This window comes from Passer domesticus, chromosome Z, assembly GCF_036417665.1.
Source record: "Passer domesticus isolate bPasDom1 chromosome Z, bPasDom1.hap1, whole genome shotgun sequence".
NCBI classification, from domain to species: Eukaryota; Metazoa; Chordata; class Aves; order Passeriformes; family Passeridae; genus Passer; species Passer domesticus.
This window is the reverse complement of record NC_087512.1, coordinates 72,043,520-72,069,564: the sequence shown is the minus strand read 5'-3', so window position 1 is coordinate 72,069,564 and position 26,045 is coordinate 72,043,520. Positions and strand designations below refer to the sequence as shown.

The window sequence follows — 26,045 nt, the reverse complement described above, 5'->3', positions numbered from 1 at the left end:
CATGTGTTCTTGCATTGATTTGTATCACTGAAGAGATTAAAAAAAACAGTGTATTTAAAATATTTATTATACAGCTGTTTTGTTTTTCACTTTTAAATATGTCTGTGATCTTTCCTTGAAAAATAAATTTATTATTTTATTTGGAAGAAGAGGCAATTTGTATGTAAAATATATTGAATTATTTATGAAACTTTAAAATAGTGTTACCGGGTTTTGATCAACCATTTTGTCAGGGAACAGATCTTAAACACTGGGTGTTGGTCAGCATGAAAAAGATCTTTTGAAGAGGAGGAGGGTTGATTGTATGTGTACTAGATGAATAAAAAGGTATGACCATACAGAGTCAAAAGTATTTATCTCTGTTTGAGGGCTTTGCTGTTATGGTGATTTCATAGAGAATTAGAAATAGAATTAAGGATGTCAGTTTTGAGAGACAAATCACAAATATTTCCACAGAAAATAATTGGTTCCCCTTGTAACACACCTTTCAATATAGTATTCGCTCTCAAAAGTATTTTGCCTAAGAGACTTTATTTTAAGCTATGTTATAAAGCATGTTCTTTGCGGTTTGAAATTAGTGTAATTGTTAATTGTAGTAAATGAAATTTTGATCACTGATAATACAGGTTGTATTTGGAAAACCAGAGAGTCAGATAATCTGTGTAGATGACAGAAGATGCTGCTGTTCTAACTGAGTACTATTGAGATGCCAGATGAAACACGAGCTGTTCAGCACTGCATTCTGAGTCTTGCCAAAGGAGTTAGCTGGGTAGCACTTTACTGTGGCCTTGTCTGCAGTTTCAAAAACAGCAGCCACCTTGGGGAAACCTTGCAGTGGGACAAAATGTCTTTTCACCAGCTGATCCTGTACAGAGCCAGAGTTTTCAAGTTTGTAAATGGTTGCTTGGTTGTCACTATTATTTTTTAAATCACATTTACAAAAGCATTTACTGTCACTAAAGTTGCTTTTTTTTTTTTCCTGTGGCTAAAGCATTCTCTAAAAACATCAACTGAAGAAAGGCTTTATGCACATGAGTGCATAGTAAGTTATTATGTGGCATTTTGTGTGCCTATCTTAAAATTATAAACACTGATTCAGCTTTATGAGATCACTGACACTGGTAAATATGCCCTTCTAACAGAAGATAATTGAAAATTAATTGTGAAATAAGGCCTTTAGTCAGGAAGGGAGATTAGGTGGTTAATTAATCCAGTAACATAAGAACAGCATAATTTTAGGAGCATAGGCACCAAATTAAAAACTGATTATAAAGTCCTGCAATTTAGTCCCAGTAGTATAAACCTTCATGTTTATTGCTAAGTCAATCTGAAACATATGTAGAGAAGAAAAAAGTTTGTTCTCTTTATTTGTGGTCAAATATGGATGTTAAAATACTTGATTTTGTGGGGGAGGAGCTGAAATCCCATGTTTCTTGGCCCTTTTTTAGCATTAATATTGAAATCTGTAAACAGAATATATAAAAGGAGGAGAAAAATTACTGCTTGTAAGAAGGGCTAGCCACATACCATTCAATCAACATGACTCTGTAGTCAGGTAAGGAAAGATCGCAAAAATTTAAAACTAAATATTACATATTTATTGTGTTATACAGCCCAATAATAACATGAAAAGAAACCTCAACCCAAATATAAACAGAGAATGGAACATGTTAATTTGTTCATTCATTGCACCATCATTTTTTTAAACAGTGCGTAAAGGTAACTTTTTGTGCCTGGGATCCTTGATTATTGTCAATCTCAAAATTGATTTTTTAAATTTTTTTTTTTCGTATCTAATAGTTCTGCAAAGCCATGGATTGTCTAATCTAAAGCCTTGCCCTTCATCTTGTGTTTCCAGACTCATCCTTGTTTCATTCATCATGTGTTTCCAGTCAATCCTATTTTACTTAAGAAGTCTCAGCTTCACTTCACTGGAATATTGTGTACAGTTCTGCATGACTGTATTGAAGGCCTGTCCACTGGGAGTGGAGCAGATGCAGATAAAATCTTCTAAGGTTGCCAGAGGAGCACAGGACAAGAGACACAACTAGAAAAGTTTGTTTAGTCTATGCATGTTGACACTAGCCTTAAAGGCAGGCAGAAACAGAGTACTGGGAAAGACATTTAAGCTGAATGTGAATGCTGGTGAGGAAGTATGCATACATTTTGGTGTGGTTGCTTATTCCCAGGCTGTCTCCTGTTCCCCTCCCTGCTGTTGTGCAGCTAGTGTTAATGTGGGTATGTACAGAACCACATCAGGAAACTTACGCAGGGAATCCTGATCATCTCCTTCTCACCTGGGGCACCATTCTGGTTGAATTTGCTGTTTGTTGGTACAAGAGAATGAGTAGTGACAATCCAGCTGCTGGATTATATTACATAAGTGATAACTCACATTCTTCCAGTTCTTAAGAAATACTTTAGTGATGTATAGTTATGTTATTGTAGTTTAGATGTCCTCTGTTCTCCCCATAGTTCCCTTTTCCCCCAGTGTATTGTGACCATCAGACAGCCAGGGTTGCCTAGAATAGTAAAAACAAAGAAGGCGTGCACATGTGTCCCTTACTTGGGGCAGCTGGGAATGGAAAAGCTTGTTGCTTAGCGGATGCAGCATGGCAACACCTGATCTCCAAATCAAGTTACAGGAAAGCAGCCTCCACCCATAAATGGCAGAGAAGAGCTGACTGACAGAGTTTGGGAGAGGCCAGGGCTGGCTGATGAAAACCCCCCAGGGTGGGGGAGGTCTCTGGGGTTGATATGACCCGGAGGTGTTAGAAAGTCTCTTTTTCCCAGCTCCGTGACTGAAGAAGTTGAGATTCCTCAGCTCTGGTTTTCAAGGTTGTTTATTTTATCTAATATTCTTTCTCTGACCCACTCAGGTCTGTCCAGCAGGTCGGTTCGTGGCACACTGACTGCCCTTGGGGTGGTGTCAATATTTTATACTAAGAACTACATGTACTTTATTTACAATAATTTTCCAATTCCTATCACCTATATTAGACAGTCTGTCTCTACTCTAAACCAATCCAAAAGTGACAGCATCACAACAGAAGATGGAGGTTAAGAAGAAAGAGGAGGAAGGACAGGACATGCTGAAATCCCTCCATCTTGCCTCCTGAACCCCCATTCTAAAACCCCAAATTTCTACTTTTCACCCTGTGACAAATTAATTATCATTCTACTCAAACTCTCGTGGCCTGTAAGTCCTCACACAAAGCTGGTAATTTTTCCCATGGATTAAAATTGAATGTACAGGTGTCTTTGACTCCATGCCAAGGTCTCTGAGCCCCCTGCCAGGGGCTTGAGCCATCCAGGGCAGCCAGAGAAATGTCCTGGGTTCCAAAGCCAGGGGTATAAAAGACTCATCATCCATCTTGAAGACTAAGTGGCCACGTGATATGCACAAGAGGCAGTTCCCAATGCTGCAAATTTTTCTTTAAGTAGTCCTTTGTTATATTTTTGTAAAGGTTTAATAAAACCTTTTAAATTTGCAAAGTGAGCAGTTGTTTCTCACAGGAGGCATTAGAAATAAGGTCCATTACTTAATTCTGTGTTTTTGAAAGCCTGTAGATCTTCACTTAAAAATGTCAGTTGAACTGCTCCAAATATAAACTATGTAAGCTATTAAATTTTTATTAAATCTACATTCTTGATTATTGTCTGGTGCAGATTTTCTGTGTGTGTGGTTTTGGGTTTTTCATTTGAGCCACTGTTTAGTTGGAAGTTTTTTGTTGAAGTCTGTGTAATTATTACTACAAGTAGTCTGGTGAAAGTTAGTGCCTCATAATTGCATGTGAATTAAACTTATGGAGTACATCCACACTAGGGGGCTGTGTTGCTTTAACAATTTCTATTTGAAAGAGTAATGTACCAAGAGCAGAGTCCAAACTGTATAAACAACTTGTAAGCAGTACTTTTCCCTATATAATAAAGTGAACAGGAGAAGAATAGTAAAGAGGAATGACTCGCAATTTGGACAAATATAGTGTAGGAGCAAAGAAACTTTATTTTCTGTGTACTTTGAAGTACACAAGAAGTTGGAAACTTGAAGGATAAAGTGATGCTCTCATTGTCATAAGATGAGTAGAAAGGCTGAGACTTCAGTTTTAGCATGGGACCTCAGAGCTAGGATGCAATAACCCCGTTTGTTGGAACTGGGAACGTGTAGGTTGCTCTTCATCAAGATTTAGAAACCTGTAGTCCTTTTTTCTTCATAAAGGGGGATTTTCTATACTTAGTGTATCCCAGTTACACTGTGTATCCCAGTGCTTCTGCTTTAGTCCCCTATTTCTTTGACTGCACGCGTTCAGGTATCACTACAGGGTGATTAGCTTTGCTATAAGCATGGCACTCCTTAAACTATCATTTTAGGAAGATATTTGCTCTATATCTCAAAAAAACCTGAGATGCATTGCTTGATATCTTCTCCAGCTTGCTTTCCAGGCCTCATCAGGGTATCGACATAGAGGTATACTGGAGCTCAAGTGGATGCAGTATTGGAAAATTAACTGAAGTCACCTACTGCCACTGTAAAGACAGGTAATATCTTTTCTATCCTCAATTTCTACTAAACCTTTTAAACACTTAGTGGATCTAAACAATTCTATTAATATATTCCCTTCTTTAAAATGTAAAAAAAAGGGTATTTTAAAGAAAGAGGGTTTTTATGGAATATATCTTTTTACTAAAATTCTGAAGAGCTATTGGCACTGTTCCAAGGAAGTTAAAATAAGCAGCATTTACTATACTAGAACCTTCTTGAGGCAACATAAATTTCCTTTAAATTACTGAGTCTTATCTTTTTACATTGTTTATATACCTCTGAAGAGCTACAACTCCTATTAGAAAGAGTTAGATATCAAGAACAGGTAGAATTTAGACCATTCAAATATGTCTCTTCCTACCAAATCTTAGCATCAGATTATATAATGGTGGAGTTTCCTCACTTTTTTTCACTAAAATTGTGAAAAAATCTGTATATTGTTTTCAAAAAAGAATATGTGCAGGAGAGCACATTAAGAAAATTTCTGTGTTTTCATTGTTGATGGAGAGTGCCTCCATACATGTCTTATCACAGTAATATTTGTCATAAGTAAATTACTCTCCTTTGTGGTGATATAAACTGGTACAGGGATCAATAGTTGATGGTTTTACTACATTTCTGGCTGGTGAATCTTGTGTCCTTAGTATGAATAATGAGGCTCTGCAGGGTATGGTCCAGCCTGATGAATCCTGTTCCTTCTACTTTTTAAATTTGTGTTGTTTTAATAAAAAAAATGTGTCTAAGAACTGAGAATGAGGTTAACTAAGATTTTTATTGTCTTATGAAAATAATTGTGTGTCAAAAATGTGAATGCCTGATACACTTTTCAGTGGACTGTTTAAAAAAAAAATTACTTCACTGCCACTAAAATTTGTATTGGGAAGCCAAACAAAAAAAAAAGAGGTGAGAACAGGGAGCCCTTGGGCCCCTAATTATACCTCCACTCACTGCAGAAGAAAAGTGGTGTTGCCAGTATTTTTCATTAAATTTCAACTGTCCAAAAGGAATTAATTTACCCAAAGTTAGGGCCAGTGATGGATGACAGTCCCTGAAATTGTTGGGATATAATGCACTGCAAAATGGAATCAGGGTCAAGAATCAGTAGGCAGTGTTTGACACAGCTGATGTGTAACTGTACTTGGAATTGCAATTCAGACTATCCTTTTAATCTAAAACATTTTGGTTTTGGGTGCAGTAACTTTAATTTATTGTTACTTCAGCAATGGTACTTACTAAGCAGATCTCCAAATGCTAATTTGTCCTTGGACCAGAAAGTTTCATATTTATATTATTTATTTTGCCATTTATATTATTAATAAGAAAGGCTTCCCATGTTAATTGTAATATTAAGCAAAAACCAGAGAATCCTCTCATGAGGAACAAAAATTCTGTTTTCTGCTCTCATGATGCCTTAATGAACATATAGGAAACAATCAGCAGGAGGAAGGGTGGTACTGAACTGAATATGATTGGTTTTATATATCTGTGATTATATTGTGAAATGGCAGATACATTTATTACTAATGTTCTAAATGACAGATGTGCACATATAGTGCACAATGAAAATTAGTAATTTTCATTTCTTACTCCTTTGTAAACAGATGGGAAAAAATATTTGCTCTTTGCAGCTCCCTGTATTTTTCTTGGTAAAATGTTGCAATTAACACTTTGTCTTACTATTAATTTCTTATTTTTGTCCTCTCTCTACTAATATCTTTATCTACTGAATAAGATTAATAATCCCCATACTTTGGCTGCAGAAATTTAATAAAAAGTTTTAATTAAAACAAGAGAAGCACAATAAACTTAAAGGGTTCAGCCTTCACACTGCAGATTCTAGTAATTCTTTTCTGATTTGTTGTGTGTTTTTAAAAATTGAGAAGAAGAGAAGGCTAGAAGAGAACTTCAGGTTTTTGTATTTAATTGAACTAACAGCATGTGCTGATAAGTAATAAATAACTGTGACACAGTGACTAAATAAATTGGTTTCCTCAAGCAGTGATTCATTCACTGTCTGTCATTGTCATCATGTTAAGAGATGGATTCTTTTTGTCAGCCTAAAGGAGAAATGTTCAATAGTGTAACAACCTCCTTTTAATTCCAGCCACAGCAGCCTTTAAAATGCATTGAATTAATATTAATAAAAATGGAGCAATTAAACAAAACTTGAGCTCTTCATTGACTTACAAATAACATTTGCAGAATCAGTTATGAAGAAAACATATTGCAGTGATTCAGTGCACTTTTTTGAAAGAAACATTGCTGATGATAAGCAAGGTTCTTGTACTTTTGCAGAAAAAAGATTGTTGGTATTGAATCTGGACATCAGGACATCAAAAGGAATTCTGGACACCAGGAGGAATTTCTTCTCAGAAAGAGTTGTTAAACATTGGAATGGGCAGCCCAGGGGAGGTGGTGGAGTCACAATCCCTGGAGATGATCACAAATTGATTGGGCCATGATGTCTGGCTGACAAGGTGGTGATCAGTCAAAAGTTGGACTACGTGGTCTCAGAGGTCTTTTCCAAGCAGAAGCTTTTTTGACCTTTCCATCACGTAGTCCTACAGCAGTGTGATGATAGAGTAGCCTTGGAGAGATGCTGCCAAAGGGAAATTTTGGGCTGTTATAACTTGCACTTATAATTCAGATTGCATTTGTCAGTTGTCAAATTATGCTTATACTCTGCAATTTAAAAAATTTTATTCCTTTCAGGTTTTTGATGTTGAATGGTTGTTTAGCTGATCCCAAACCCATTTCATCAAAGATAATTGGGGTGGTTGGAAGTATATGCTTATAAAGGAGATGGCAGTTCAGAACTTGTTCTTATGGTGGGCTCCTTGTTGCACGGCCCTTTCTTAGAACCCTTACCCTGAGCATCTGTATGGCAAAGCACATGACTTCAAATGTAATAGAGTTTTTAAATAAAATAATCTTGCTACTTGGCTGCTTAAGTGTTACAAAAGGCAGTATCAAATCCCAGAAGGCATCTTCAAACTTTTTTGCACAAGAAACTGTGCCTACTCTAATTTTTTAATCTGTTCTACATTTTCCTTTGTCAAAGCACTTCACTCACCAGACCAACACCCCTAATTAAAGCAACAGCAAACATTGGCTGTAATACAAAGCAAAAGGTTTGCTAGCTCTTTTCTATGTTCTTTAAAGAAGAGTGGATTTGATAACACTGAAAACTCTTCATGATATATTCTTAATGTCACTATGGTGTTAGAAAAAGTTCTGACTATAGCTTCTGCTTTTAGCTCAGTACCAGATCTGCAAATAATATTGAAATTACTCATTACTTATGACATTTCTCTCAAACGACTGTGTTTTATGCCTACAAATATTCTTGGTGCATTTTCAGCTAATTATTGCTCTTTTCTGTTGTGTTTGTACTTGGAAATAAATATTAACCATGTACAGGCTGTTATTTGTCTCTGACATTTATCTAACCTTCTGATTTGTCTTTCCGTCCAGTTGTTATGAAACTGTAAGGCTCTACACAGCATTGGTTCAAGTCCAGAACACAGTAAATGAGTGCTCTGCCTGTACATCAGCATGTTGTTATGCCTTGGCAGCAAATCCTAATGGTACTGCTCAGTAACAATACAAGAGGCACACCACCTTCTCAACACAGAAAGATAGTTCCTGCTCCAGGTAACCTTTCTTCTCCATGTGTGCTGCAAATTTATGGACATAATGCCAGATTTTCTGGTCATGTGAATTTTTGAAAACTCTGCAGAATTGTTACAACAAAGCCAGTTACTTCAAGAACTGAGTTAGTGCAAGTACCTATTTTTTCAATCTTCTGTGTCATGCCAGCTTATAGCTGTCACCTGTGCAATTGCATACTTTTGTTTCCTTTGGACTTAAGTTTCTTTCATAAGCTCTCTTCCTAGACTTTATTTGTGCTTCCTCTTACCCAATGGATGATATATGTATTTTCTAATTTTTTTTGGTTAGAAAAAAACCTCTGACTCATGTTGATTATTAAAAAAAAAAAATTATTCTGTGCTCAAGGTTCTCAGAATAAAAGGCTAAAATACCAGCTGTAACTGATCTTACTTACATTCTGTTGAGACCAGAGAATTTTCACAAATCCTCACTTAATTATGTTAATTTTATAAAAGTCCATGCTTTTCCTTTCTGTAGCTTTTCTTCTGTCTTCTGTCTCTATCATCGGATCCTGTTGTAAGTTCTGGCAGACTGAAGAGCCTACTCTTACCAGGTTTGTTTTTCCTAAGTTGTGCTTAAGAACAGTGATAAATGCATCCACAAACCTGTTTCTAATATGGTAAAAAGATTGAGATCCTTAAAATCTTCCTCTGCACTGCACCTTTTCCAGTTACTCAATTCATCCTTAATCAGGTCTTTCAGGACTCCTTTCCAGCATTCTGATGCCCTCCTTGACTTGAGAACATTGAATCAGTATAAGATACTTAAGGCCAGCAGGGATCTCAGGAAGTCTCTGCTCCAACCCTCTCCAACCCCTTCCACCCCCCTCCACCTGGCTCAGCCACAGAGTCAGGACATTATCCCATGGGGGCTGGAAATCCTCCAAGGAGGGAGACAGCACTACCTCCCAAACCACATAGCCCTGCTGTGGCTTCTCCTATGGAGAAATTTTTTTCCCTTATCTCCAGGTTCTCTGTCCTTGCTCAGCTTTGTGCCCAGTAGGACAGAGGACCTTATCCTCAGGTCTGTCCCGAGCCCCAATGGCATTGCTGCTGGGGCTCTGCCTGACTGGAACACAGCTGAACTTCTGCCCCAAGTGCATGGGGAGCTGGTGGACCCTTTCTTCTGCATATCCTGATCTCTGTGATGGACATGAGAACTAGAAACATTATTCTATTAGCATTAGCACACATGCCAGCTAGAAAGTACATCTCTGTTCCCCACTCCTTGATAATTTCTTGTTAGTTTTCTCCACTCAGCCATGTCCTCCTACAGTAGTGTCCCACCTCATGAATTGCAACTGTCCTGGATGTGGGATCCACAGCATTTTTGGTCAAATATTTGGTTTTATTTTTGTATGCCCATGGTGGAAACTCCTCACTCTTCCTGATTTCAGGCTGTATATTTAGAATGAATGAGAATTTGAATGAGCTGCATGGTGCAGCAGGGCAATCCTAAGATCTCCTTTGCTAAGCTGGTCAGCTAAGGCATTGAAATTTGAAGCCCACTGCACAAAGTTACTCAAACAGCATGCTGGCTATTGGAGTGAATATTCTTTTTTATCTGCTGTTCTACGTTAGGCTTGAGGTTCCCACCTTATTCTTTATTTTCTCAATAAAATGGGCATCAGGCATCCTTTTCACTGTATCTTCATGATGTCTTGCTCTGCTCTCAGTCTACTGTTGGTGGTGACAGAACTGCCTCTTTCATACCTATGAGAGAAAACTAACACTCTCATAGGGGTAAACTGATAATCTATAAAACTTATTGTTTTGGCATATTAACTTTGGTCTTTCGGAATTGCCTCTGAGACTAGAGGTGTTGTGTATTTACAGTAAATACAAGTGGGGTTTTCATAGTAAAAGAAGTCATACACCTCCTCAAGGCAGTTGCCTCTTTCAGTCGTGTTCAAACTAGTTATTATCTTTTTACTTTCCTTGCACCTGTTTCTCATGCCTTCTTGCTCCTGTCTCTCTGGTTTTAGGTTATGGCTCAATCTCCCCATGAAGGTTTTTGCTAGCAATGTTTTGATCTCTTGGACCACCCCATAAGCCTTCCCAGATAACTAGAAATTTTTCTTATATCTTTAAAATACAGCCAGTTCTTGAAGTAATCCTGAGGTTTACATGGAGGAAAATATTAGAAATAGCATCCTTACCTGCCAGACATTCTTCCCTTTCATATCTTTTTTTCTCTTCCTTCTCTGTTTGAGAAGAACAGTCTAGTTTTAATGAGCCCTATCTCTCCCACAGCTACTGAGAAAAGAAAGGATTTTTGTTGTTCATAGCCAACAACTCTTTTATTGGCAGCAACTAGAGGTTGTTAACATACTATATGGTCTATGAAAAAAAGGTATAGATAAAAGTTGATTATATATGGATGAAAGAAAGAAAGAAGGAGGATATACTGTTTTTACAGATAATTGGTTTGATGTGTGACCTAAGTTATAAATTCCAAAGGAGCTGGTAATAAGATTTCTTGGTGTCTTTAATATAATATTGTCCTTAATACAGAACTGAGAAATTACAATATGCATTTACCTTTAGAAAAAATATACTTTCATAAATTTGTAGTGCTCTTAGAGTATAGTAGAATTTTTCTCAAAATTTGGTATAGAAAGTTTTTCTGCTGTACATATTTTACTTTATAGTGTTCAAAACATGCTTTGGTACCCAGATGGTACAAAGTTTCAAGCAGAAAGAAAGCTGATCATGACATGCCTAAGTAGTCAAAAACATTAAAAAGTATTAAAGAGTCTATATTTCTACTAGTCAAGAATCAAAAACTGAGGGAGAGTGTTTACAGTAGCCTGGTACTCTTTTTTTTTTTAAGAACTGCATGCTTCTCATTAGAGTCTTTGTTGTATGTCCCCTTCTGTAGCATCCCCTCTTCTTCCATATAAGGCAAATTATTTCCAAATGACTGGCCCATCATTCTCCATACTGTATGTATTACTTGCATTTATAGATTATTATATAAAAATAAAAAAATCTTGAACAATCTTGTGCTTGTGTGTACAGTATGAGGCTCTGACTCAATATTTCCTTTACATTTATTGTATTTTTGTTACTGAAAATGTTTATTTTGCTGACACTGCTAATGAATACACTGCTGTTATGTTTAGATATAAATTTCAGGGGCCATCTGCAAAGAATCATGAACAGATTTCTAAATACTTTATTAGACTGCCTGAATTTGTATGCTAGTCATACTGCAAAATTAAATTGAGGGGTAATTTCTTTTGTCAAATTTTAGGCATGCTATTATTTTAGGTCTCCAAATTTTTTTGTGGCTCAGAAATGCAGCAGAAGTGTTGGTTTGTGAAGGTTTTAAGAGCTACAGAAGCCTTTTTCTACATGGCTAAAGAGGAATAAAAACACACTACTACTGGTTCCCATGTGTTCATATATGCTCAGCATATATGTTCATATGTACATTAACAAGAAGCCTTTCCTTTTGCCAGCAGATGGAAGTAAAACACGTTGCCCTTGGGAAAGCAGTAACTGGAAAACAATATCGGACACTGGATGGATGAGTTCTCTGCACAAAAATTATTGAAAGAAAAATCAGAAGCAACTTATGGCCAGTATTGATGAATTTAGTGGCTAACAATGTTTTCCTCAAATAAATGTTTTCATTCCATGAAAAACCACTGCCATAGTTTATGAAAGCTGAGTGGACTCATTTTGTGAAGATGCCTGACCTAAACACTCTTTAGGAAATAGGATTCTCTTCTGAATCCCTGCCTTTTGCCAAGAGAGAAGAAGATTGTCAGGAAGAATCATAATTTCCACAACAAATTTTTTATTTCAGTAGCTGCTTAATATGAGTCTCTCTATAGCTGTAGTAGTGGGGTTGGAGGCAATAATAGACAAGACATTGCAAGAGATTTTGTGGACACTTTAATTTCTTCATCTGTAAATGGACAGATTTTAAGTAAGGGCAGGAATAAAGTTGGCTTATGTACTTTGATGGTATGATATGAGCAAAGCAGGATTTATTTCTTTAGTAATAAAACAAATATATGTCACACCAATTCATTTATAATTTTTTAAGAGCTAATGAAACATTAAAACATGAGCAGAACACCTCACCTGTGAAGACAGGTTGAGGAAGTTGACACTGTTCAGCCTAGAGAAGAGGAGGGGTTGCCTGGAGACCTCATAGCAACCTTCCAGTATCCTCAGGTGGCCTACATGGAAGCCAGAGAGGGAATCTTCATCAGGAGCTGTTGAAGTAGGGAGGGGGAAACAATAGTTTCAAACTGGGACTAGGTTTGAATTAGATAGATTTATTAGATATTATTAATTCCTTAAGAATTAAGGAGATTCTTTACTGAACACTTGTATCACTGTAACTGAGGGACAGCATGGACAACAATGCCCCAGCTTCTGGTACTCCTAAAACTGACATTTCCTTTGAAACAAAAGATTGTGACATGGTGCCTTAACATCTGCAAAGCTCTGAAATTTTACAAGGACAAGTGCCATATTCCATACCTGGGATGGGGCATCTCTGGTTGTGTGTGTGGACTGGGGAATGAGAAGATGAAGAGCAGCTCCATGGAAAGGGATGTGGTCAACTGCAAGTTAAACAGGAGCCAGCAGCACCCTGGCAGCCAGGAGAGCCCTGTGTCCTGGGGTGCACAAGGCACAGCATCACAGCCAGGCAAGGGAGGGGATTGTCCTGCTCTGCTCTGCACTGGAGCAGCCTCACCTCGAGTGCTGGGGGCAGCTTTGGGTGCCACAATACAAAAAAGACATTGAGCTGTTAGAAAGTGTCAAAGGAAGGCCACAAGGATGGTGACGGGTTTGGAGGGGAAGCCGCAGGAGGAGTGGCTGAGGTCACTTTGTCTGTTCAGCTTGGAGGAGACTGAGGGGAGAACTCACTGCAGTTACAACTTCCTTGTGAGGGGAAGATGCTGATTTCTTCTTTGTGGTGACAGTGACAGGAACAAAAGGGATGGCCTGTAGTTGTGTCAGGGGAGGCTCAGGTTGGATATTAGGAAAAAGTTGTCCCCCAGAAGAAGATTGGCACTGGAAGAGGTTCCCCAGGGAAGTGGTCACAGCACCAAGGCTGACAGAGATTGAGAAGCATTTAGACAATGCTCTCAGGCACATACTGTGGCTCTTGGGGATGTCCTGTGCAGGAACAGGAACTGGACTTGATGATCCTGATGGGTCCCATCCAACTCAGCATATTCTATGATTCTGTGATTCTAAAACACATATGCATCATGGAACTGTACGTTCATATGTTTTTCCCAATGAGAGTTTTCACCAGAGGAATTGTTAGTCCATTTCCTACATGTACTATTTCTGTAACATATCAAGTTGCCAAATTATGGATAAAGTTCCAGAAGTAATTTCTTGCTAGGTTGACCTGAGTGATAAAAGCCACAAAGTCACTTTTGTCACTACCCAGAAGTCATTGAGGCCTTTGGAAAATTACACTCCTGGATGTGCATTAACCAGCTTAAGTCTTTGTAAAATTCACACAGCAGTCTGAAGAGATCTCTTGAAGGAGCTGACTGAGCTTTCTCATCAAACAAAAATGGATACTATACAGCCTAGAGTCACTCCAGGCCACAGCAGTGGAATGCAGTACTTGGATAATTCACAATATGTAGCTGGAAAATGTGTGCATAATTTGATTAAGAACTCATTCAGGCCTTGCAACACTGTGCCTGAGGGGCTTTTCTGTGAGATGGAAGGATGAACTGAAAAACTTTGCAGGCTCTGTTTGTAGTGATGTTCTTTTCACTTTAACAATCAAAACAAAGTTGTATTTTTAGCAGAGCTATTACAGGAATTAGCGTATAAACAAATGCAGGAGAAAGACAAGAAACTGTTCAAGCTGTTTTGCTTCTGATATAATTTTCTCAAATGAGTTGACTTTTCTCTAGGTGAAGGCAAATTATTGCATACGAATGTGAATAAGAATTGACAAACTCTTCTGTGCCTGTTACAGTCATCTGAGAAATGTCCAGCTTCCTCTTCCCAACTTTTTTTATACCAAGAGAAAAAATTGTTGAGAGTGGGATCTGAAACCCAGAGATTTCAAATGTCTCCCTCTGACCAATAAGCCTGATGTCATTCCACCCAGGATTACATTAACTGTTATGGTTTCTTAGGTCTTTGTGGTGGCACATTTGCACCTCAGGAATGCCTCCAACCTTCAGTACACCACTTGGTAACAACACATAAAAGGAGCATTGTTGTAAATTTTATCGATCTGTCTTTCTAATCTCCTAAAAGAGATTTGACCTCATTCTGGCTTAACTGGTGTTTACAGATTCTTTACATTTAGTATAATTTGCAGCTTTCACAAATGTAATTTTTATTCACTCTAAAATGCTATACAAGAAAGGCTTTTAATAGAACCAAAAGTGACTGGATTCCTTTTCCATGAGTATCTGGGTACCTTTGAAAATTTACACCACTGTCTTTCACTCCTAGTCTGTTATTCAGATTCTGTAAAAGATTGTCCCAACAAATTTGAGTGTGAGTTTTGAGGTAAGTTTCCTTAAAAATGCTGAAACTTGAAAACATGAAAGTACTGTATCAACATCCAAACACAGTTCATCTAGCCCCATGTTCCCTTTATTTCCCAATCTTAGAAGTCAAATAACAGGAAAAAGCTGTTCCATTTGGTCATATTTTATCTTTAAATCTTCAATCTGGTGCAACAACCAAGCAGATATAGGAATGAACCTCTGTGCCAGCTCAAACAGTTGCTTTCTGAAGGCTGAGTAAAATCAGTGCTCCTCCTCTGAAGGACTGCTAACAGAAGGAAATAAAGCATTCTAAAAATGCCCTAGTTCAGTTCAGCACGTATTTTGCCTACAGAAACCTCTATACTGACACTGCATTTAACCATTAGTTTTTGAAGTTTTTGAAGTTTTTGAACTTCCTTCATATTTTTGTCCTCCATTTCCTGCCTCCTCCCACCCCCCATCATTTGTCAGATTTGAGTGTATGAAATGGTGATTAGCAAGACACTTTTTTATCAGGGAACAGCAGTTAGCTTTTCTGTGCAGGAAATTTGAGAAAGGAGTGAAACTGAGCTCAAGAATGATGAATATCAAGATTTCAAAAATCTTGAAAATTACTTTCTGTATCATTAAAAAATATAGATGCTTAAATATGAAGTAATTTTTTTTTTGTTTTCTGCATTTTTAACCTTGGGCTGTTGTCTTTAATCTCTTTTTCACAGAGGGACTAAAAAAGTGGACAAAAAGCTTACTTTGGAAATACAAACTCAAATAAGGACTTCCCTGTCCCACATGGCTGCAGTAGCAGAGGCTTTATCAACAAAATGTTCTGTGATATTTGTGATAAAATCACACATTTTTCTTCAAGCTTGGCATTTTTCTTCAGGCTTGGCAGTTAGCTCCTTTAGTATTCAGACTTGTATATCAATGTCAATAGGTTGCTACTGAAAATTTTCCAGGTAGAAAAAATCAGTGAAGATTCATGAGAGAGGTATTTAAGGCTGTGATTTGCCCATCTGATTCTTGCCACTATTTGGAAGACTATGTATGCCTATCTTTTTTTTCGAAGTATTCTTAGTTTCTGCGTTCTGAAAGTGCATTTTAAAGAGTGGAGAGCATTTCTGCTTTCCTCAGTTCAGATTTCAAGCCACCTTTACTCAAAATTTTGTCACCTTGCCCTAGCTCTTGCTTTTCTTTTGTTGCAGATATGCTTTACAATGTGAGCTTAAATCAACCTTTAATAGTTATGTCTCTGTCTCCTATGTTTGTTTTTCTTTATTTGCTAGTTTTTCCTATTGAGATTCTAGTGTCTCTGAACTGTTCATCCTTGGCCTTTGTATTGGCTGCCCCTTCTCCTTCTTACATATATTTTTTAATTTATTTTTATTTTCCAGAAAAGTTGATGGCTGTTGTGTGTAAATTGTGCAGCCTTCCCCTCTCTGCCTTCTGTACACTCTGCCCCATCAGCATCTACATAAAGTTATCCTGCTTTACTTAGAGTCACCATCCAATTGGCCAGCTCCTTGTCTCTCTGGACTCCTAGTCACACTCTCCAAAATCATTCCTGTAAACACAGGAGTGGTGAGCTTGTTTTGTGCAGCAACCTTTTTGGGGGACTTGACAGCCCTAGTGTCATCCTGAAGGCTGCAAGAAGAACTGATGGGGCAGGGGTGGGGAGGCATTAGCTATTTTACTTTTTTGTTGTTTGTTGTGCATGTACCTTCATCTGTCTGTCACAGCTGTTGGAGGTTGAGCAGGATCACAAGAGGTTATGCTACAACAGCCAAAGAAGAAAGAAACATCTAGAGATGACCACACCTGCAGTGCCTGGTCCTGGGCTCCCCCACCCCGAGCAGCATGGACACACTGGAACAAGTCCAGGGAAGCACCATAAAGATTATCAGAGCACAGATAAGATGACAGGCTGAGAGAGCTGGGACTGTTCAGCCTCAAGAAAAGAAGGCTGGGGTTGACCTTATCAAGATGTATGAATATCTCATGGGAAGGTAAAGAAGATGTAGGCAGACAGTGTGCCTAGTGACAGGACAAGATGGAATGGGCACAAACTGAAAGATGGGAATATTAATTTACACATAAGAAAACACTTTTTTCCCGTGTAGGATTTTGAAAAATTAGACAGGTTTCTCAGAGTGGTTGTCAAGTCTCCATCCCTGAAGTTGTCCAAAATGCAGCTGCACACTGTCTTCAGTAAACTACTCTAGCTTGGCAAGGGAACTAGGCTAGTTCTTCAGAGGCATCTCTAGTCTCAGCCTTTCTATCATCCAGTAACTTTTCTAAGGATCATCACAGCAGGATTTATCATGCTTTCAATTTAGCAAAATTTTCAGGGGAATTTTCTTGCTTGCAAGAAAAAGGGATTTCTCTGTTACTCTGATCTGCTTTTCAGCTATGTTGTAAGTGATTCCTGACTATTTTTCCAAGGTATCCCAAAACCCTGTACCAAAAGTAAGACATGTTTTTAGAAGAAGGGTCCACCAAGCAGAAATGTGTGGGGCTTTTCTGCATTTTTTGAAAGCAGCTAAGGTGCCTGGTTGGTTGGTGATCTTGTTTTTATTCAGTCTCACTATTGATAATACTCCATGTGACAATAACTTCACCAAGAGATATTCAATGAACTTAAAAAAAGTTTTGAATATAAAGGTTATATTATCAAATGGTGGTTTGAAAGAACTAAATAGGATTATGAGGATTATCCTTCTTTAACAATGCCCTAAATTTTTACCTTATCTCTTTCTCATTGCTTTCTCTCTCAAGACATTATGGTTTATTGTGTCTCCACTAGGTACCTTGCATATGATTTACACACTCAATGACTCTGCTTTCAGAGCAAGGTAATGATATAATATCCCCATTTATATTCAGAGCAGTCAACACTTTGTAGCTCTCTGAATAATAAAACCACCTGCATTTAATATACATGGAAAAATGGGAAGGCAAATAGCAGATATAGCACAATCACATAAGTGTAATCAGATAAAATATCACAATATTAGAGCAGATCAGCATCTGGTAATGACTTGAATTTTAAAAGGCTGACAAACAGCATGGTCTAAAGCAATCAGGCATACCTCATTCAGAGCTACTTATCCCAGATTTGATTGCTCTTCTCATATGTTTCTGGCAGATTAAACATTCAGGCTTTCTTATTTTAACTCTTCCTGTGCTGTGCCTCTTTTAGTGGAAGACTACTAGGTCTTACGTCTGTTTTTTCCAGAGTGAGAAAGCAACAACAATTTAAAAGAGTGGAGGAAGGAGTCTTGCTGCCCTGGTTGGTTGCAGTAAATAGAGCCAAACCCTTCTGCAGTGTGCATGCAGTCACACATCAATCTGTGTCCTCTGCTTCTGCAACTGCTGCCAGGGCTTTGGAATCCATTATATATAGTGGAGAACTACTAGAAACAGAAAAGAGATTTTTTTTGTGTCTGGCAATCTCTGGATGAGTGGCTTGCGGAAGACTTTATTTGCGCATTCCACTGGACTCAATGGCACCCTGATGTCCTTTAAGACATCCTGAAGATACACTAACACAAACAATACCGATCAAGCAATGTCAGAGTAAAGTTGGTGCTTTATACAGCTGGGCTATTGCCTGTCCTCTAATTAGTTCTGTGCATTTGTCAATTGCAAGTCCTAGCTGTTAATGCAGGTGCTGCAGCTGTGCTCAAAAGCCATGTCAAGAGCACATCCTCTCCCTCTCCATTTTCTTCTTTCTCACCTATCCCTATTCCTCACCCTCTCCCTCTCTTTCACAGCTTGCTTTAATGCAAGTATCAATGATGAGGAGCTGCTTGAATTTCTCCTTTCTGATTTTGCATTCCAGGTGATACTACTTCCAGCAATCACATCACTTGCCTCACCGCTTGGGTATGGGGAGCTCATTCACTTCCGATTAATGAGCGTGTGATTTGACTTTGCATGGTACAAATTGAATGACTGTGTCCCCCAGAGTATATTAGGAGCCACATGCTTGCCCCTGAACAAAATGCCATACAAACCTTCACCCTGCCCTCCCTTTTTCTTTCACATCACAGGACTCTGTGATCACTGTGAGAGCAGAAAACATTTTTCTATGGTTAAAATCATGCAACAATAGAGCATCTGAAGAAGAAAGGGAATATTCCACAGATATGTTTTTTCCCCACTTGACCACACCTGAGGTTATATAATATCTCGGCTATTTCACATGTAACTATGAAAGGGATTCTAGAATCAGAGATCAGCATTCTTTATAAATGTACAATTTGAAAACAAATGGTGCTGTTCCCCATGTACGTGGTTAATAGTAAGCTCTGCCTACTCCAGAATAAAATATAGAGATGTGTACACTGAAGAGTGACATATAGGAGGTGTTATCCTATTAATGACAAGGCATTTTTTATATTAACACCATTTAAGTGGTCATTTTTGCTCACTGTTCTCCAATAGCATTGAGCCTTCTTTCCATGAGAAGCAGTCTGAACACCATTTTGTCTCCCAAGAACTGGCATATGAAAAATAAGAACACATCCTCACCAGTTACTGCAGAACTAGAAAAGGACTGTTTCCTGCTTCCTGGATTAAGGGTATAAAAATGAAGATTTTAGAATCTCATTTACAGCTCAGACCCAACATAGCTCTTCCTGTAAAATTCTTCCCCTATGATTCCCTCACCTTTCTGAATGCAGCATTTTGTTACCTGCTGCCTCCTGAAGAGTGAACAGATGGGGAGTGGGGATGAGGCTCTACCATCTTCCTTGGCTGCTGGTGCACACTTACAGCATCAGATACAGAGGAAGGGATAAGAGAACTGAAACAGTGATCAGAAAGTTTAAAAACTGTTACTCATAAAACTAGGTTTATCTTATACAAACTCATTTCAACTATGGGCAAAAAAATGTAAAAATGCATAGATTACAAAAGTGCCACTGCAAACCAGTAGCAGAGCAAAGAAAAGAAGTTAAAATGTATGTATTGCTTTCTCTCATATATTTAAACTTTGTGAAATGCAAATGTAGAACTTTTAAAAAATTGTATTTTTAAATAACACAGATTTCTTAAGTTTGGAGAAGGACACTCAATGTAGTCCCACCAGCGAATTCGCTGTCAGGACTGTATATTCTTATACTGCTTACTTACTGCAGCAGATCAATGACCAAATATATTAGGCATCCATTGTGTACAAGAAAAATAGATAAGGGATGATTTGTCATTTGTTCTTTCTTTGTATTAATAAGATGTGTGGCACAGAGATGAGATATAGTCTGTGTTCTTTTCTCCCTTCCATCTCTTAATGCTTCTGATTCAAGTTTCATTGTACTCATATCTTTGCCATGTTCCTTTGCTTTGTAGTAATAAGGACTGTAATAAGGACTTTGTTTTCCACAGGTCAGTGCTGTTGACTGCATTACACCTGGCCTAGACTGCAGGTGAATCCGTTTTGGGATACCCAAAATAAAGTTACTGCTGCTACTGGCCACAGCTTTTTCTTTGGTACAATAATATGTTACTGCTTCTTAAAAATTGATTAAACATTCAGAACACTAAGTGTCTTTAGCCAGGGCCTACCAAAATCAAGAATAAGAAGCCCAGGCTGTAATGAAATAAGACACAAATCTTTCCCCTTTTCACTGGAAAAAAGTTGTAACTAGTGGGGCATTCTGAATTCAGAACATTCACTCAGTTTTTTGGTTTAAAGGATGGAAAGGAAGTTGAATGGAGTTGAACTCTAGCCACATTTTTTCTATTTCTAAGGCATATATGGGTAATTTCTCCCCTTACAAGAATTTTTTGCCCTGTTCTCAGCAGTGGTGATGAGTACCTTAAGTACTGTGTCCAGTTCTGGGTCCCTCAATTTAGGAAGGACATTGAGATGCTCGAATACATCCAGAGGAGGGGGACAAGGCTGGTGAAGGGTCTGGAACAAAAGCCCTGTGAAGCTTAGGGATTTGGGATTGCTTAGCCTGGAGAAGAGAAGGCTCAGGGGAGACCTTATCATTCTCTAGAGCTGCCTGAAAGCAGGTTGGACGTTGTAGCCAGATGGGGATTGGCCTCTTTTCTCAGGCAACCATTGACAAGACGAGAGGATACAGTCTTAAAATGCTTAAGGACAAGCTTAAGCTAGGCTTTAGAAAAAAAATTATTTACAGAAAGAGTCATTTGGCATAGGAGTAGGCTGCCCAGGGAGGTGGTGGAGTCACCATCCCCAGAGGTGTTTAAGAAAAGACTGGATGTAGCCCTCAGTGCCATAGTCTGTCTGAGAAGTTGGTGTTAACCATAGGTTGGACTTGATGATCCCCAAGGTCTTTTCCAATCTAGTGAATTCTGTGGTTCTGTGACTTTCTCTTTTGCTTATCCTTTATCGGATAAGCAAACATTGAAAACATGAAAACATTCATTATGTGTTTGGTTTGACACACAACTTGGGGCAAGCTTTAGGTCTGGATTTAAGCTTGATGTAGGGGTCCAGCAGGACCACTCATGGAAGAAAGTCTCCAGTAGTGAAGGAATCTAGGCACAGGTTTCCAAAAACCTGGAACATGAGAGACCTTCTTGCACCATCTGATACAAGCTTCATCCTCAACCCAGTGTTGGATATTCACTGTCATGACAGAGTCAGACAAAATTCCTGCTGGAATTCCACATAGAGTATGTATGATTAAATTCTTGTCAGCAGGAGTCAACATGTAACTTACACTCAATTGCAGTTCATCTGTATAAGAAGCTCTATCACACTTTCTTTTCTATGCTAGAGGCATAAAAATTAGTAATCATCAGAAAGATGCTGTCAGCTTTTGAAATGTAATTTATCTGCACTGTCTGATTGGGCTTCAGCAAGCCCCTGAATATTCTGCTGTCCAGCAGCTGTAAATTCATGAGCTCTGTTGTCGCCTCAAATCAAACTGTCTCCTTGGATTCCTGCTAATCTAAGATCACAGATAGAATGGTCAATTCTACTTTTTTAGGAATTACTTTCTTCCTTCATAGCATTCCTGTGAAGATGTATACTTTGCATGGAATGTAGTGTTTATACAGATGCATTTCTTCCCTCTGTTTTCTGCTAAATATAATGTTGAACTCTAGGCTTATTTTAGCAGATGTGCAAAGAATCTAGTATTTTATATGCAACTTGGGAGGATTTGGGTGCGAGATCTTGCAAAGGTTTCATTGAATATCTGAGTCTAAATGCTTAAGTCAGAGAATTTCTAGGTCTGGGATATTGTTTTCTTTTAAGAACAACTTGAACAAACACAATTCCTCCCCTCTTGACATTTTCCACCCGTATCTTCCTTTTCTATCTATATCTCAGTTGATTCTTTTTTTTCCCTTCTTTTTTCTTCTTCTTCTTCAGCTTGTGATCTAGAGTCGTATGTACATGAATACATGCAAAATGAGTGTGGTTTGGTGTGCTAAAGAGTGAAATTTTTCTTCACCCCTTGTATAACTAATTTATTCCAGTCTCAGAGAAGAGCGAGATACAGTAACACGGCAAAGAATAGAGACAAAAGAATTGTATCCCATAAGATGGTTGTTGCTTATTTTGAAGAGCATAGCAGTGGTGAGAATTACCAGCTTTTGCACATGCATGCAGTCTCCCCACTTCTTTCCCCCCACACTCTTTCCCTCTCCCTCACTCGTATTCACTGTCAGGGAGACATTTCCTGACTTCTTGCTTGAACGGCTCCCATCTTGCTTCATCTCTTGAGAGGGAGGAGGATTTTTAAAAATTTGTGCAGATAAGATTCATTCAGCCCATAAGACATTGCAGCCCATTAATGAAATATCAAAATGGGAAATTTGACATCTAAATGTTAAAAGAGCTATCCCTACACATCCAAAAACCCACATCTGGTGTCCTCCCAAAAGCTAAAATGGAGTAGGACCCTCCAGGATTACAGGTTTCCATACAGAAAGTGGAAAATTATTCAGTAAATCACCACTAACATTTGTTATGCTTCCTTATACACACTGACACACAGTAAGCCCATCCTTTTGCAGTCTGAGGGGAATATAGAGTCACCATTGCTCATGCATGTCAATGTTAACATTAGTAAGTGTTACCCAGATGTGCTAGGGAGAAAAAAATACTCCCTTGCTTCCACGCCATTTTAGAGCTATCACAGATATTTTGCCACAAAAGTGTGATTGAACTGTTGGCAGCTATTCTACACCCAGGCTGAGAGTTGCTGTTACTGAAAGCAAGTTACCACTCTGCTGAGTTCAGAGACCTAACTTTCATCAGCATTTGAGGTCGAAAAGCAGTCAGTAGCATGTACCAATTGTACATTAACTTTTAACTCTGACTGGTAATCTCTCTACAGGAATCCTCATGAAAACTATTTTTCAATTGATAGTAAACATCTGGAATGTCAAAGGAATTTAGACATTTTTGAAATATAGAAGTAATCTCTCGTGACTTGTATTTAGTGAAGTAGTATTGGCAAGTAGTTAAGTAGGCTAAATAACGAGAAAGACACAATTAACATATTTTCAAATGCATCAATGTTATGGCTTGTCATGTCTTTCTTCCTGCTTCAAATTAGCAATGACAGATACTGAGACCCTATTAATTTCTTAATAGGCTGATAGGCACAGCCAAGCATGGAGCAAAGAATAATATAAATTAGCACTTGGGTTTATAAACCTGCAAACCCTGGGGATGATAAAGTGTAGAGTAAGAGGCAGAAAGAGGAAACACATAGGTTGAAGTCAAAGTCTTCCATCTGAATTTCTGTTCTTCTAGTGAAATCAGAATCAAATTCTAAAATAATTCCTTAATTTTTCTTGCAAAAAGAATGCTGAGCCAAGTGCAAACCCCATGTTTCAGAACTATAAACCTAATTTAAAAAAAATTTCTGTTGTGAATTAAACATCAGGAAATGTTAAAATTTAGAAGCTCCTGAGAATATTTGTATCTCTAATTCAAGATTTGTATTGTGATGTCGCAGTAGGAAAGTATGTGCAAGTACGGAAAAAAACCTCACATTCACATAATTTATAGAAATAGTGAATTTATTTATTTTGACTTTCATATTGCTGGTGTGTATCTACCTTCTTCAAGCTGTTCCTTTCTACACTTAACAAGAATGTTTAGAGGGGTGTAGAAACTTTAGTTAATCTTGGAGACCTGCAGTAACAGTTAAAGAAAATAAAGTTTAAAATTTAACAATTTCTGAATAGAAAAATAATTCTAAGAAGGGGTATAAATAAATATAAATAAATAAATAAACAAATAAATAAATAAGGTATATATACTTATATTTGTCCCTGAAATTTCCATGATAAATTGAGATTAAACACATATGCAAATAATTAGCTTTAATAAACATGTTCAAAGCAGCATCTCTTTTTAACTAGATGTAAAAAGCTTGTATTTATTTCATCTGGAGATCTCAGGGAGAGTCTGAAGTTAAAGCTAATTTTAGCTTTCACTCCAAGTGGTTTAAGCAAACATGAGTGACATGATGCATCTTTCAAATAATCCAGTTATTTAAGAAGGAAGCTTAAGTGCTCACTTTTTATTACTTCTGTTCTGGTTTTTATTGTAAAAATGGTGGACAAGTTTCATTCTTCTGAAAACCGATTCAACCCCAAAGTTTGTTTTCAACACATTATGGTTGAAGGGACACAATGGGCACCTCTGTAATTTTCTTTTGTTTTTAGTTTCAATTTTCAATACTACTGAATTTAAAATAAGGTATGATAAACAGAAGGTGTATTTGAAAAGAAATTTTTTGATTTATCTTCTTTTTTTTGAATCTAGAAGACACTTCTAGTAGTTACAAAACACATCAGTGTGGTTCATCCTTAGGGAATTGCCCTTGCTCAAACAACCAGTGTAACTCCTTTTTTTCTGCTGTAAGGCCTGTTTTTGTTGTTTGTAATTTTTTGCAGCATGCCTCACAAAGGTCACCAGGACAACTATGAAAAATGTGAAATACAGACACTGAATAAGCAATAACCTTAACCATCACCATGAATTAGCTGGATTACAAGGTAATTCTGCTGGTTTCTGGTATGAGTAACTCTGTAAAAGCCTTCTCCCTTCTTTCACTTCTTTCAGTACTTCCTATCATGCCTTGACATGCGAAAAGCATGTGGTGCTGAATGAACATCCTATGTATTCAACCACATATTTATTTTAACTTTTCATTTGTTTTTGTTTCTTTTCCCTTTGGCAGTGTAACAGCCAAATAAGCTGGAGGCTGCATTCTCATTCCTTATATTGCCAAGTGACTAATTCCAAGGAGACTGTTGCTAAAACAAAGTGCCATGGAAGAATATATGCCCTAAGAATAAACTCCATAATGGATTTGTGATATAGCCTTAGGAAGCAGCACAAACCATTTGTGCTTCTCCTCTTTTCTCACCCCTCTGAGAGACTTGGGCTCATGGTGATTTCTCTCAAGAGCCATGCCCTGTAATTCAGCAAGGTGCAGTCTCCTTATTTTGCACAATTTTTCTGATTTAAAGTTGTTTCTAATTAAGGTGAGGGTCAGCATTCCCATATGTCAGTGCTTTATTTCAGCTGTGGTGAAACAGGATTGTGCTGGTGATGTCTGCCATAAAGCTTCTTGGGAGTTCAATCATGAAACACAGTCGCTCTCATTCTGCTCTGTCCATTATTTGTATCCTCACTTTCCAGGTGACAGAAACATTTTTTAAAAGTATAAACCGTGGGAACTGTCTGAGAGGACAATTGTGAAAGACTTTAGCAAATGATAGGTGGATTTATTAAGGAAAGGAAAGGAAAGGAAAGGAAAGGAAAGGAAAGGAAAGGAAAGGAAAGGAAAGGAAAGGAAAGGAAAGGAAAGGAAAGGAAAGGAAAGGAAAGGAAAGGAAAGGAAAGGAAAGGAAAGGAAAGGAAAGGAAAGGAAAGGAAAGGAAAGGAAAGGAAAGGAAAGGAAAGGAAAGGAAAGGAAAGGAAAGGAAAGGAAAGGAAAGGAAAGGAAAGGAAAGGAAAGGAAAGGAAAGGACCTCCAAAGAATGCAAAAATCAGATCAATTTCAAGAAATCTTTATTTTCTTGTCTAGTGAATGTCTATTTTTAACCTCCCCCTCAGTAGTGGCAGCTTTTCTAGCAAACTGAAACAGATGAGAAAGGGAAGATGCGGTGGGCCTAACTGAATGATAATAAAAAATGATGTCTTGAATATTACAAATTAAGAAGCAGTTTCTTTAAACAATTGCTTCTGAAACCCTCTAAGGTAATGGTGTATTACTGAAAGAGTATTTGGAGGACACAGGTTGTGAGGGAGCAAACTGAAAAGATCAGATACCCTCACCAAAGAGTAGGTCAGATTTGAACATTAAAGTTGCACTCTGCTTGCAGTAGTGACTT

General features: G+C 37.9%; 1 protein-coding gene and 1 long non-coding RNA gene across 2 annotated transcripts in view; both read left to right on the top strand.

Moving 5' to 3' along the window:
• Positions 1 to 26,045, top strand: part of LOC135291260 (trichohyalin-like) — a 422,947-nt gene that overhangs the window by 249,238 nt on the left and 147,664 nt on the right. The window contains 1 exon segment of the mRNA XM_064405294.1: positions 25,605 to 25,693. Within this exon segment, the coding sequence (XP_064261364.1) occupies positions 25,605 to 25,693 (89 nt within the window).
• On the top strand, positions 7,000 to 11,806 carry LOC135289617 (uncharacterized). The gene is made up of 3 exons (XR_010352377.1): positions 7,000 to 7,020; positions 8,018 to 8,197; positions 11,679 to 11,806. It is a non-coding gene; the product is annotated as an uncharacterized LOC135289617 (long non-coding RNA).